Source organism: Emiliania huxleyi, assembly GCF_000372725.1.
Source record: "Emiliania huxleyi CCMP1516 chromosome Unknown EMIHUscaffold_155, whole genome shotgun sequence".
Classification (NCBI taxonomy): Eukaryota; Haptophyta; order Isochrysidales; family Noelaerhabdaceae; genus Emiliania; species Emiliania huxleyi.
In genome coordinates, this window is record NW_005201036.1 from 184252 (window position 1) to 197875 (window position 13624).

General features: G+C 65.1%; 3 protein-coding genes across 3 annotated transcripts; 1 reads left to right on the forward strand and 2 right to left on the reverse strand.

Moving 5' to 3' along the window:
* Positions 1-870: 870 nt before the first annotated feature.
* On the forward strand, positions 871-1917 carry EMIHUDRAFT_71663 (hypothetical protein; the record flags this gene model as incomplete). Its single annotated transcript, XM_005786045.1, has 1 exon — positions 871-1917. The coding sequence occupies one exon, from the start codon at positions 871-873 to the stop codon at positions 1915-1917; it is 1047 nt and encodes a 348-aa protein (XP_005786102.1).
* A 5650-nt stretch (positions 1918-7567) lies between these two features.
* Positions 7568-10036, reverse strand: EMIHUDRAFT_229408 (hypothetical protein; the record flags this gene model as incomplete). Its single annotated transcript, XM_005786046.1, has 3 exons — positions 7568-8504; positions 8819-9210; positions 9671-10036. 3 exons carry the CDS (start codon positions 10034-10036, stop codon positions 7568-7570), a joined length of 1695 nt encoding a protein of 564 aa, XP_005786103.1.
* Positions 10037-11222: 1186 nt separating this feature from the next.
* Positions 11223-12141, reverse strand: EMIHUDRAFT_363823 (hypothetical protein; the record flags this gene model as incomplete). The annotated part of the gene is made up of 2 exons (XM_005786047.1): positions 11223-11269; positions 11310-12141. Coding segments are annotated over 2 exons (879 nt in total), but the record flags the coding sequence as incomplete, so codon positions are not given.
* Positions 12142-13624: the final 1483 nt, after the last annotated feature.

The window sequence follows — 13624 nt, forward strand, 5'->3', positions numbered from 1 at the left end:
GAAACCAGTACGACCTCAACCGGCTTGGCTGAGCGTCACAGCTCGGTGATCGCGCCGGCCGGACACCACTGTAACGTCCGTTCCGGGCATTTGAACGCGACCTTCGGGGGCAAAGACATGGGCTCTATGGCTCTCAGACTGGACTCCTCTTGGTCCCTTCTGATGCCCTAGGCCATACCTGGGCCTTACTCGGGGTTCTAGGGGGCGGGCTGGGTTTGCCCCCCCCAACTGGCCCGAGGGACCTTAAGAAAGCGTACTATTAAGAAACCACGCGAGCGATTTCCGCAAAAATCTAAGAAACCACGGCGCGCCGCAGGCGCGCGGCCCCGAGAAAAGGCCAGGCACGAGTGTGAACGGGAGCCCCAGCTCAAAATTTCTCTTCGCGCCTGCGTGGCCGTCATCCAGAGAGCCGACTCGGCGGGTCCCTGAGTTGGCGTACACATAACTCAGGGCCACGTCCTCCCTGTCGCCCCCCCCAGCACACGCGTGCCGCGGAATGTGCGCCGCAACCCACTGTAGGGATCCACTATTGTGATGTTAGAGGTGGGTTAAGAGGGAGATGCGCGCGAGCTGCGGGACCGCCGGGACGGCGGGCGGGTTATTGCGACTCGCGGCATACCACTTTTGGCGACTTTTGGGACGCGCGATCGATCGACCGAGAATCCTACGGGGAGGAGGGGGGGAAGTAATCTGAAACTGCAACGATGCATGCGTGCAGCACGAACGGCTGGCTGCGATTCAGCGGTCGCGCCGCTGAGCGTTCAGGTCGAGCTCGGCGAGCTGAGATCGCGTTCCGCGTTTCAGTTTCGGCGTACCACCCTCCCTACTCGAGTAGCCGAATCCACTGCCAGGCGAAACCGTCGAACACCCATGCCTGGCGACACGGATGCGCGCTACGCCTTCGACACGGAGTGGTACGACGAGGTCGCCTGCCTCAAGCGCCACTTCTCGCTCCTCTACTTTGAGTCGGACGGCTCGGTCGAGATGATAGACAGCAAGACGCGCCGGACGTTCCTCAAGCGCTGCGTCTGCCCTGGTGTCACCCTCTCGGATCTCCACGTCGGGTCGACGGTCACCGTCTACGCCCGCCAGCTCAAGGTGCTCGGGTACGCCGACGCCGTCACCGGGCGCCGCTTTGAGCCCGTCTCCGAGCGGACCGTGGCGTTCGTCACGACGGAAGCGCGGGCGCTCCTCGGCGAGGCGCTCGAGCTCGCTGCGGCCGCGTCGCTCGCGGTCTCCGAGCTGCGGGTGCTGTCGCTCTCGCCCTCGCAGGCCTCCTCCCTCTTTCCGCACGACAGCCGGGCTGCTGCGCGAGCGTGTGCTGGGCCACTGGTGGCCATCGAGCTCAAGGGGGCGAGGGCGGTCTCGGCGTGGCGTGCCGCCATCGCGGGGCGGGCCGGCGCCGAGGGCTCCGCCGACGGCGCCGAGGCGGCTGCGCAGGCGAAGCTCCTTTTTGGCGGATCGGCGCCGCTCGCGCGCTGCGACCCTCGAGGCGGGCTGCTGCTCGTCAAGCCGCACGCGGTGCGCGGAGGGAGGCTGGGCGGGATCGTGCGCGACGTGGTGGCCGCCGGCTTCGAGCTTGTCGCCGGCCGGAGCGCCGCCCTCTCCCGCGTCAACGCGTCCGAGTTCCTCGAGGTGTACCAGGGAGTGAGTCCCGAGGCGAGGGAGTGGGCGGAGGAGCTGTCGCAGGGCGGCTGCGTCGCGCTGCAGCTGGTGCTCACGGCGGAGCCGCAGCGCTCGGTGGCGGCGCTGCGCGAGCTGTGCGGCGCGCACGACCCGGCCGTCGCCGAGCGCATCCACCCAAAGTCGCTGCGCGCCCGCTACGGCGAGGACAAGGTTCGGAACGGAGTGCACTGCACCGACCTGCCCGAGGACGCGCCGCTCGAGGCCGAGTACTTCTTCAGCCTGCTGCCCTGAGGCCGCGGCGGCGGGGGTCGTGCCGCGGTCCTTTCGGCGGGGGTCGTGCCGCGCGGCGCCCGTACACACAGCTTGTGGGGGAGGCCGCTGCTGTGACCGCGTCGTGAGGCCGGCAGCGGCCGCTCCTGCTGTGACCTCTGTGTTTTAGTTTTTGGTGGTTCACCGTCGCCGACCCTCCCCACAGTGTCAGAGCCTCAGTCCCCTCAGAGCCGGAGGCGCAGAGCCACGCGTCTAGGGTGTGTGTGTGTGTGTGTGCACACCCACGTGTGTCCACCGGTGCGCGTGTGTGCGTGCACCTCTCTGCTCTCTCACTCTCTATGTATGTAGAAAGGTCTCGAGGGCAAAGATTTCGCGCAAGATCGCGCCATAGTCTGAGGGTTAGGTTTCTGGAGCCTCGGGTGCTTTTACGCTTTTGATCGGGTCAGGGGAGAGTGCGACTTTTACCACTTTGGTCGTCTCGGAGCGCCCAACTTTTAGCATGTTTCAAAAGAGTGATTCTGAGATCAGGTTAGTCGTTTCCCCTTTGGAGGCAGACATTTCAGAAAGCGAATCCCCGGCCGCATCTGCCCGTTCGAAGCGGGGAACCCGTCCCGGGCGCCCGCTGGAAGCGGGGGGCGCCCGCTCGAAGCGGGGGCGCCCGCTCGAAGCGGGGGCGGCGCAGGCTGCCACCGCTGCCCGGGCGCGCCGAGCGGCGGCGGAGGGCCGCCCAGGCCACCACCAGTGCCTCTCCCACCGGCGGCGCGGCGGCAGTGGCGCCGACCGCCCCTCCATCAGCGGCGGCGCGAGGCTGTCGTCGGGACGCCGGCAGGTGACGCGCGAATAGGGTGCCACCGGACCGGCCGACGAGCACCCAGCGGAGCCGTCATCGTGCATGGCGAGCCGAGCACCGCCGCGTCGCTTCTCGGCGCATTGGAGAGCAGAGGAAGCTGCTGGCGTCGCGGCTGGGATCGGCAGCGGCGCCAGCAGCTTTCTCGGATCTGAAGCGACTTTGAGCGCCGATCGATCGATCTGAGGGCTGACCGATGGGTGGCGCTGGGAGGAAGACCGCGCCACCCGTCGGCCAGCCCTCAGCTCCGCGACGGCGACTCGATAGTCGTGGCCGGCGCTCGGCTGCCACTCTAAGCCGTGTGCCGCCAGGCGCTCCTGGAACCGTGACGTCACTTCTTATGGATGCGGCACTAGGGACGCCCAATGTTTTCGTAAATATAGAAGCCACTCTCTCGCGTGTGGAAGCCACGACTGCGTAGTCGTGCTCCCCCGGAGCACGCCATAGAGCGCCGGTTGTGTACCGGGCGCACCCGCAGCCGTACACACTGCTGCCACCTGCCAGGGGGGCGCCGCAGGCGCCCCAAGCGGCGCGGAGCGCCGCCGCAGGCGGCGGACAGCAGGTGCGCAAAATTAAACGCCATTTTCGGTTCCGCAGTTTTGCCACTAACGTCGAAATCCGGTACAAATCGAGACTTACGAGAGCCGAGCCCCCCCACGAAAACCACAGAGCGGGGGCGCGCGGACAGCGCGCCGCCAGGGGCGCCGCAGGCGCCTCAAGCGGTGCGGAGCGCCGCCACAGGCGGCGGACAGCAGGTGCGCGAAATTAAACGCCATTTTCGGTTCCGCGGTTTTGGCACTGTCTACCAACTTTGTGGTACAAATCGACTTGCACTTGGTCTGAGCCCTGCGCTGCGTTTGAGCCTCCATTCTGAAAGTGTACGTAGAAGGGAAGGCAGCAGGTCCGGCTTGCGAACTCCGCTGTGCGCCGACAAGCGGTATGGCGCCGAGTAGAGGCCATTTTCCTATTAGAAAAGGCTGTCGAGAGCGCAAAATTTTCTTCGCTGCGCGCCCAACCATGGTGGGCACGCAGCGGGCGCCTGCGGCGCCAAATTTTTGAAATGTCTGCCAGTCGCCCAACCTGATCTCAGAATCACTCAAAAATTTCTTCGGCGCTGCGCGCCGCGGGTGCAGCAAGTACTAGCTATCCCTATCGTCCCGCAACGGCAAAGTAGTTCCCGCACACTATGGCTAAAAAAATGCTGCCGCTCGCCCCTCGAAAGCGCCCGCCGGTGTGTGTCCAGACATGTAGCGCTACAAGTTTGTGACACATAAGGACGCATCCTCCCACAACACTTCACCCGCTGGCTTGTGGTTGCAGCTGCCGAGGTACCATCTGCCGGCTTGGGGGGGCTAGTGGCATTCGCCGGAGAGCAGAATGTCCAAAATTTTCGCGCGCGCCTGCGGCGCGCGACTTTTACCATTTTGCCCCGGGCGGGCCCACTTTTGTCGTTTTGCCCCAAATCTACGGCTAGCCGTGCTTTTAGCGTTTTGACCCAAATCGGCCGAACTTTTAGGATACCCTCAGACTATGGTGTATGGATCGCGCGGGGGTCTGAGTAGAGAGCCGTACGGCTTGGGCCAGGTACCAATTTTGTCGAATTTATTTCAAAATCTGCAGGCGCGGAGCGCCTGCGAAAATTTTGAAGAAATTTGCAGTCGGGCCTGATTTTCATCAAGATCTTTCAAATTTGCGGTGTGGACTGAGAGAGATTTTTATTTAGCAATACCAAACAACTCTAACACTCACACGTCATTTGGGGCCTGGAGCCCTGTTCACGAGAGAGAGATTTTTAGCAATACCAAACAACTCTAACACTCACACGTAATTTGGGGCCTGGAGCCCTGTTCACGCGCGCGCGAGACGTGCAGACAGGGTTGCCAGGTGAGAGCGAATGGCGCGGTTCACGCCTCGCACAACAGAGAGAGAGATGCGCTCTGCATGGTGGGACATAAAAGAGAGCGAGTACTTGGGCGAGTAGGCCGTGCGGTCAACGCTGCCGCGCGCGACTTTGCGCGCGAGGCGGCGCAGCTTGAGAACGGCGGTGGGCGAGAAGCCGCCGCCGAACGTCTCGTGGAGCAGCAGGTTGAAGTTGTTGCGCTTGACAAAGATCGCGTCGTGGTAGAAACCGCGATGCGCCTTGACGTAGCCGTGGCTGTTCACGCGCGTTTGTGTGGACTGTGGAGTTGGGAGAGAGATTTTTATCCAGGCCCCAAATGACGTGTGAGTGCTAGAGTTGTTTGGAGTTGGGGGGTTGGTTAGGTTAGTTAGGGTTATTTAGGGTTAGAGGGTTAGGGTTAGGGTTAGGGTTAGGGTTAGGGTCAGGGTTAGTCTGGTTGTGTCTGTATATGCCAGCGTTGCAGGGTTCTGCGCTGGGATCTGGCCCCACAGCGCCGACGACTAAGACTCAGCCCCACACGCTGACCTAGGGTTAGGGTTAGGGTTAGGGTTAGGGTTAGGGTTAGTCTTCTTGTGTTTGTATGCCAGCGTTGCAGAGTTCTGCGCTGGGATCTGGCCCCAGCGCCGACGAGTAAGACTCAGCACCGCACGCTGACCCCACCAAATGCCGCCTCAGGGCGCCAGGCCGCCAGCCACTTCTTACACGCGGCCGGCGCCCTCTCGCGGCAAAAGGGTCGAGCGAGCGGGCAGAGTCGCGATGTCTGCGCACCCGCGTGCCGATGGGCGGCACACGCAACCGAGAGAGGCCCTGTCGCGCCGCCAGTAGCGTTCTCCGCACTCCCCACGCCACCAATTGCCGCCTCAGGGCGCCAGCCACCTCTTACACGCGGCCGGCGCCCTCGTCTCGCGGCAAAAGGGTCGAGCGAGCGGGCAGAGTCGCGATGTCCCTGCGCACCTGGGTGTTCGCCGCCTATATGCTCTATCCTGTGCCAAGACGGACACATTTTGACAATCAAAATCTACCTCAAAATTTGCGGCCGCCCCTCGAAATTTGCTGATCAAAATTTGCGGTGGCCCGGATCGAAACCTGTACTTTGGCCAACGTACGGCTCTAGCCTCTACTGAGAGTACTGAGAGGGGCAGGCGCAGGAGGGGTGGAACTGGAAACGAATCGGAACCTATATATTATGTGGAATATATATATAACTTTTCTTCATATCTGGGGCCTCCGGCGCCAGTGCGAAGTCTAGTCGCCTACGGGCACGCCCTCCGGGCATACTCCGAACTCCCACACGCCAATACACGCGCGGCCGGCGCCTCTCATGCCCTTCTCCACGCACACCGCGTGAAAACTGCGCGTACGTCCCCGCGCGCACGCAAACACGCGCAGCGCCAATTCTGAGTTGTGCCATGTGCGACTGCCCTGTGCTGGCGCCCCATGGCCGTCCCGCGCCGCCCGCACCAGCCACGCGCCTCTCGCACCACCAGAGCTAGGCGCACGACCACTCACGCCGCGACGCGCGCGCCGCAGTGAACCTCACTGACAGTCTGCGCCTTTTGCCAGGCGCCTGCACACCTGCATCAGGCACCGTGCCGTACCAGAGCGCGCCGCGCCCGGCACGACGCAGCTCCACCGCGCGAGGCGCGCGCGGCGGCACGCCGCGCACGGCGGCCGCCGCGCACACGCATCGCCACCCGACCGGATCTGCTGCACAGCCTGCTAGCAGCTGTGCAGCAGACCTGCTGGACACTCAACACACACGCACGCTCGCGCCGCCCGCCCACTGCGCGGCTCACTGCACCCCGCGACAGCCCCGTTCCACCAGGCGAGGCGCGCGTGGCACGCCGCGCGCGCTCCCGGGCGGCTCGGCCAAGATCGCTTCACCCCTCATGCCTGTGCGCTGTGCACTCTGTGCACAACAATACACTCACACACGCCCGCGCGGCTCACGCACTGCGCGACCGCCCGCGCCCTGAGAAAACAGCAGCCTTACAACACAAGCGAGCACCCAGCTAACAGCCCGCACGACGCAGCTTGCGCCCTCGCACGCGCCTGCACCTTAGCCAGCCCATGGCCTGTGCATTCTGAGACCTTCACCTCGCCGCCGCGCACCGCAGCAGTGAAGAAGTGAGTCGAAGTATGGGATGTCGACCTAGCCCGCGCCTGCCGCACGCGTTCCTTTTTACTGCCATAAGTACTCTGAAAAAAAAAAGAGAAACTATTTATCACCTTTAACAAACAGCGACGACCAGCAGCAACGACCTAGAGCAGCGTCCTGCCGAGTGTGTGTAGCACCGACGCAGACGCACCCCAAGGCACTACACTACGACGGCTAGGCAGACCTCACCAGTCCGATAAGGATCAACTGGAAGGTTGAACCTCGAGCTTAGACAGAACGGGCGCGACAGACTCCAGGGGAGATCGCGCTCTACTCGGGGCACCAAGGAGGAAAACCGAAACCGTTTGGGTGCCCCACAACAACCCAAACGCCACAACCTAAGCGCCACACCTCCCCCCCACGTCCCCCCCCCCTTGGGGACGTAGCGCACGCCCTTGCTCGGAGAGAGTGGGGGGGGAGGGGGGGTGGGGGAATAGGAGGAGCCAACGAGCTCGGAGTAAGGTCCACAGTAGAGAGGCCGGCATTTAAGGCGTAACTTCACCCTCGCTCACCTCGAGTATATCTAGGCGCCCTGGTGCAGTCGGTCTTCGGATCAGCGGCCAGCTTCCCATCTAGGGCAGGGAACCCCCAGCGACGCTAGTGTGGCCTACGGTAGCCATAGCTTGTACGCGATCCCGGGGCAGGGGGGTGTGGACTCTGGAGCTCCAAGAGAGGATAGAGAGAGGAAGGGAGATTGGTGTGCCGGTTTTTTGAGCTAGCATTTTTTTTTTTATGTGGAATATATGGCTAGCCATATGTCCTGATATTAAATTTGCGATGGGTGGTTAGTGTCCGGCGCTCCGCGCCATCGCGCCGGAGGCGGCGGGACGGCGCCCGGTGGGGGCGGCTCGCGGACAGCAAAATAGGCTTGAGACGTCACGCTCGCGGCGCTGCTGCCGACCAGGGTGCTGGCCTCCCCGGCCTCGTCCCCAGCCTCACTCCCCTCCCCTCCGCTCGCGCCGCTGCTGGAAGCCGACTCATCGTCGCTGCTCGGCGCCAGAGTGAAGAGGTCCTGCTCTGCGCCCGCCGCCACGGCCCGCCACTGACTGCTCAAGCCGCCGCTCCTGGGCTCTCCCGAGGCGGCGACCGCCGCCGCCACTGCCGCGTGACGGCCGAGCGCGTTGGTGAGGAGCGCCACGAGGAGGCTTCGGTCGACACCCAGCGCGGCCGCGTTCTGCACGACTAACCGCTCGCACTCGTACTGCAGCTGGCGCGCGCCGAGGCAGGCGGCCATGCGCAGCGCTGGGAGCACTGTCTCGGCCGAGAGACCGTTCGCAGACGCGCGCTGCGCGAGGGCCCACAGCGATGGCACCGCTTGGCCGCCGCCGCCCGCGCTCGGCCGCAGCGGCTCTGCTCCCGCCCAGAGCAGCTCCGCCTCGCGCATCCCAAGGCGCAGCGCCTCGAGGTCGGCAGCTCGCACCGGCGCGCCGCCCAGCGCCAGGCAAGCGAGCAGCCGCGCGTACCGCCGTGCCGACGCAAGCGTCGCTGGCGCCCCGAGCGCGGAAGCGCCGCTGCGGGTCGCAGCCTCTGCGGAGACGGCGCGCAGAGCCGCTGCGACGGCCGCCGCGAAGCAGCGCGGGTCGGCGCCGTAGGAGAGGAGGGTGCTGACCACCCGGCGCGAGCCGGAGCGACAGGCGTACCGCATCGGCGTCCCTCCCGCCCCGTCGCGCTCGCTCACGCTGGCGCGACACTCGAGCAGCTGCCTATCGGAAGGTTCCGAGAAGGGTGCATGGAAGGTTCCGAGGCGGCGACGCTGGTGCGACACTCTCCGAGCAGCTGCCTGACCGTGCGCGCGGCTGCAGAGGAGGAGGAGGCGCGGCTGGCCAGGCAGGCGAGGTGCAGCGGCAGCGCAGCTCGGGGGCCTGTCGGCTCAGCGAGCCGGGCCCCCAGTGCGCAGAGCACGGCGGCGCACTCGCTCGCGCCGCAGCGAGCCGCGACGTGCAGCGGCTGCTCTCCGCGCGTGCGGCAGCGCGCGTCGACGAGGTGTGGCGCGCGCTGGAGACAGAGGCGGAGGCACCGCGAGCAGCCGCGCGCTGAGCACAGATGCGCCGCCGTCGCACCGTCCGGCTTGCGAGCGACGTCTGCGGCGGCGCCGCAACGCAGCAGCGCCGCCAGCGCCTCGCAGTCACTGCCTTCGGCGTGGCTGTGCTCCGCCGCGATGAGCAGCGGAGTGCGACCGTCGCCAGCGCGCTGATGGACAGCCCCGACCCCGGGCGCTCCGGAGGAGATCAGCCACTGAAGCGTGGCCGGCGCACCGTGGGCAGCCGCCACGTGCAACCAGTTCCAACCCCTTGCGGCTCGGCCACTCGCCGAAACGAGAGTCGCGGGCGGATAAGAGACGGGAGTTGACAGGAGCTTGGACACAGAGGAGACGTCGTCCTGAGCGAGCGCGCGGAGGAGAGCGGCGGCCTGTGGCGGAGTGGACACCGTTCGCACCGCGGAGGTGGGCAGGGTGTGTGGCGAAAAGATACAGGACAAAGCTGATGATAACGCACGGGCCCTCAGCGGAGCTGGGAATAGGACCGCCGCAAGCGGCGTGGCGTGGAGCGGTTGAGCATCCCTCCGGGGGCCCCTCTGCGCCGGGGAGGCGTTGTTGGAGGCTAGGACGCAAGCGTCCGTCGCCCTTTTTCAAACTCGGGGCCCACTCCGCTACGCTCCGACCCGAATTTGGAGGGCCTAAAATTTTAAGGTTTTGCTGCGCAAAAGGGGTCGGACACAGGGCGCAGCTCATGCTAAGAGCTAGAAGGGGAGCTAGAGAGAACGACTACCCTGTCCCGTTATTGCGTACACCAACACCACAAAAGCTCTCTCTCTCCTGTCCTTCTCACTCAGAGCACAGAGGGGGGTCACAACTACCGAGTCTCTCGACTAGCTGCCACGTTGCCGACCGAGAGCGGATCTCCTCCTGCTCCGCAAGGAGGGTGGCCAAGGCTAAAGTCTTGTCGGAGCCGCCGGGCGTGTTGACGACTTGGAGAAGGTCGCCCTTGTACTTGTACTTGTAGAGATGCTCGAGGGGGTGCTTTGTGGGGCGGTGCGCAGCCAGGCCAGCAGTGAGGGGAGGCGCACCCTCCTCGGTTGCAGAGCTCGTCGGAGGCTGCGTCACGACGGGAGGGTCGCGACAGCAGTCCTCGGGCGAGCCGACGCGCATGTCCAACCAGCGCTGGGACTCGTTGTGACGGCAGACGCCGGCTGCCTCTCCAACCGCTTCTGCAGCGGCCTTCTTTTTCCGGTGCATGGGCTCGATCCGATTCCGCAGCGTGTCGTCCCCAGCGGCGGTGCTGCGCGGGAGGCGGCCGCGGGCACGCTGGGCTCGATCAGCGGCTTTCCCTCAGTTGCTCCCAATGCACGAAAGCACGGACGGATTTGGCGGACGTTCTTGGCTTCAATTTTACGGATGTGGCACCAGCTGAAGGCTTGCCCGGCGCAGATCAGCAGTTCGGGCACGGTATTCGGATTTTGGCTATTTGCTCGTGTGGGGGTATATTGCAGATTTGTCAATGGTACCGCGTCTGCGACGCGGGCGCCTTGCGAGCAGAGCCCTTAGGACACCCTTTATATCTTGCGCGGTCAAAAACAGAAAAGAATTCTCTGAAGCGCTTCCGCTTCCGAAGAGGCAGACGCCCAAGGGTGGGCGACGGCTAGCGGCGGCACCACAACACTCCTCTCCTTAAAATCCCTGTGTGGTGGCGGCGTGCCGTCGTCCTCCCATCCCTCCCTTGGGTTGTTTTTCTTTCCTTCTTTTCCGCTTCCGTGCCATGCAGTGTGTAGGTATGCAGAATGCAGTGCACCGGCTGACGTCGCGTTTCTTCTTTTTACTATTCACAACTCACACCACCTCAAAGGCCTCCGCCATCGGCGCGTCCGCCACCACGACTGCGTCGTCCTTCTCAAACGAGTACCCCGCGAGCGGCCCCTCCTCCACGCCCGCCAGCGCCAGCCGCACCGCGTCAAAGGCGGGGTCGTCGAGGGCGGCGCGCACCGTCTCCTCCGGCGTCGGCCCCTCGCGCACCACCTTGACCGTGCCGTCGGGCAGCCGGACCTGCTTCTCGTCGCCCACCAGGTCCTTGCCCGCCAGGACCAGCTTGAGGAGCGACGGCGAGAAGCCCGAGAGCATCTGCGTGTTGGGCGCGTCAGCCTGCACTGGGAAGCCCGCCGTGTTCCCGCGCAGGTTCCAATAGATGATGCGAGGCGCGGCGTACGGCTCGCCGCACACCGCGCGCCCAACCTCGGCGAAGCGCCGCGTCAGCCGTTCGTGGTGGGTCTCCCACGACGCGACCCGCCCGCCGCCGTAGCGGCCGTACATGCAGTGCGCGCCCCGCGCCTCGTTGAACTGCATGTCGGAAAAGACAATCAGGTCGGGCACCTCGTCCGGCTTGAGCCGGGCGCCCTCCGCGCAGCCCAGGACCAGCTCGCACGCCGCCTCAAAGTCGGTCGACCCGCCCCAGCTGGCACCCTGCAGCGCCCGCACCTTGGACGCCACCTTGCCTGCGCCGTCGAGGTGCACCCACTGCGGGCTCGACTCGAAGGTGATGGCGCGGTTGCGGAAGGCGGGGTGGGAAGCTCGGCCACAACCAGGCCGAGGCCGATGGCCGCCTCCATTGGCGTCCCCACCATCGACCCAGACACGTCGATCAGCGGCACCAGCTTGCCGAGGTCGACCGGCTTTGGCAGCGCCGCCCGCAGCGCCGCCACCGCCTCGAGCGGCGCACCCTCCCCCGCTGCCTCGGCGACCGCCGCCTCGCGCGCCGCCGCCGCCGCCGCCATCGCCTCCTTGACGCCCTCGCGCATCGCCTCCCACTGCGCGTGCATCAGGTCCGCCTCGAGGGTCGACAGCTCGGTACGGCCGCCGCGCATGCACTTTTGCGCGATCTCGTGCGGATACAGCTGCTTGCCCTTGACGGCCTTGGCGCCCTTCTCGAGGAGGGCCTTGCGCAGGTTGTGCCGCGCCGCAACGCGCTGCTCGTCCTCGGGGTGGCGGTTGCCCGTCTCCTCCTGCGCCGGCGCCAGCTTGCCCTTGAGCGCCTCGTTGAGGAAGGCCTTGCGCGACCGCTGCAGGCAGAGGGACGAGACGCGCGCAAACTCAATCTCCGCCCAGCGGTTGGCCGCCATCAGCACCTCGGTGGTGAAGAGGGCGCGGTTGAGGGAGGCGACGAGCTTGCGGTACTTGCGCGCCGACGCCGCCTCGTTCTTGTTCCCGAAGAGGTGTGTGGAGAGCCGCTTGGCGAGGCCGTCAAAGGCGGAGCCCTCGCGGGGCGCGTACTTGCCCGCCAGGGTGAGGTTCGGGGTGCGCGCCTCCTTCTCGGCCGCCTCGAGCTCGGCCGCGTCCTTGAGCAGCTGGTCGGCGAGGAGCGACAGCGCCTTGTCCTTGACCGCCGCGTCGATCCCAGCGACGCCCTGCATGAGCAGGTAGTCCTTCCAGTAGCCAAAGTGCGGCACGAGGTGGAGCGTCGCCGTCGCAGCCTCGACGGGGAGGGCGGCGAGCATCTTGAAAAAGAGGTCCTTCTCGCCCTTGCCCATACCGCGTGTTGCACGGGTCTGGAAGGCGAGCACCGTCAGGTCGGCGAGCGAGGCGGGCTCGGCGGGCACGGCGGCGGTCAGCGAGGCGAGAGAGTCGTCGGGCAGCGAGCGGACGAGCTTGAAGAAGAGGGCGACGAGCGGGGAGCCGGCGTCGGAGTGCTCGAGCGCACCGTTCTCGCCGGCCGTCTTGGAGTCCATCATCGCAACGAAGGCGGAGGCGGAGGAGCAGGGCGTAGTGGACGGCATCGTGTGAGTTATGGCGCAGTGGAGTGGCACACGTCCTCCGGTCTGCGTCGTGGTCGTGTCCGGAACGGAAGTCTCATACTCGGAGTAACGACTGGACCCGGACAGCGGACGCCGCCACAAGTGTACGGGGCACGGTGCGCGAGGACTGGATATAAGTCGTGTGCGAGGGAGAGGGTCAGGATGGTCACAGCAAACAAACAAACAATCAGCGCCGCTTGCAAAAGCAGCTTGTTACTTAGTCTCCGGACTACCATCCTTTGGGGGGTTGGTCTAATGGGGTCATGATTCGGGAATGTGGCTCCCGCGATCGAGGTTCGACTCCTCGGCTCCCCTTCCCGTTTTGGATTTCTTTTCATTCCTCAGTAATGCATCAACATTTTCCGTGTAGAGAGAGAGAGAGAGTGTTGTCCGTGTATGTAGCTCTTACGTACATTCCCGGAGGAGGACTGCTGACGGGGTTTGCGATGAGAAGCGCTCCGAACGTGGCATTCGGGTGATCAGATCACTACCGCCGAAACGCACGAGTCGTCGGCAAGGTGCTGCATATGGAGCGGGCGGACATCGCTTCAGGGGGGGGGGGGGGGGGCTTGCTTCTACTCACACCACATGCTAGGGGGGGGGTCCGACCCCCCCCAAAGGCTTCCCCACATGCTAGGGGGGGGGGCCCGGTCCCCCCAACGCCTTCACCAAATGTTAGGGGGGGGGGCATGGCCCAAAACCCCCCCAAAAATTCGGGGGAAAACCCTCCGGGCCCTTGATTTTACCCCCCATTTCCCACCATTTTTGAGGGGGAAATCCTCCTCCGGAGCTACATGACCCTTGAGACTGGCCCGTTTCTCCAAAAAATTGGATTTTTCTGCCCCGATTTCCCAACTTTGGGGAAAAATCGGGTCTTTGGGGGGTATTCCTAACCCCACAAGGGGTGGGGGGGGCCCCCCCCATGCTAGGGGGGGGGGCTGACCCCCCCCCAAGGGTTCCCCCCATGTTAGGGGGGGGGGTCCCCCCCCCCCAAGGCCTTTTCCAAATGGTAAGGGGGGGGGGGGGGGGGGGAAAAAAAACC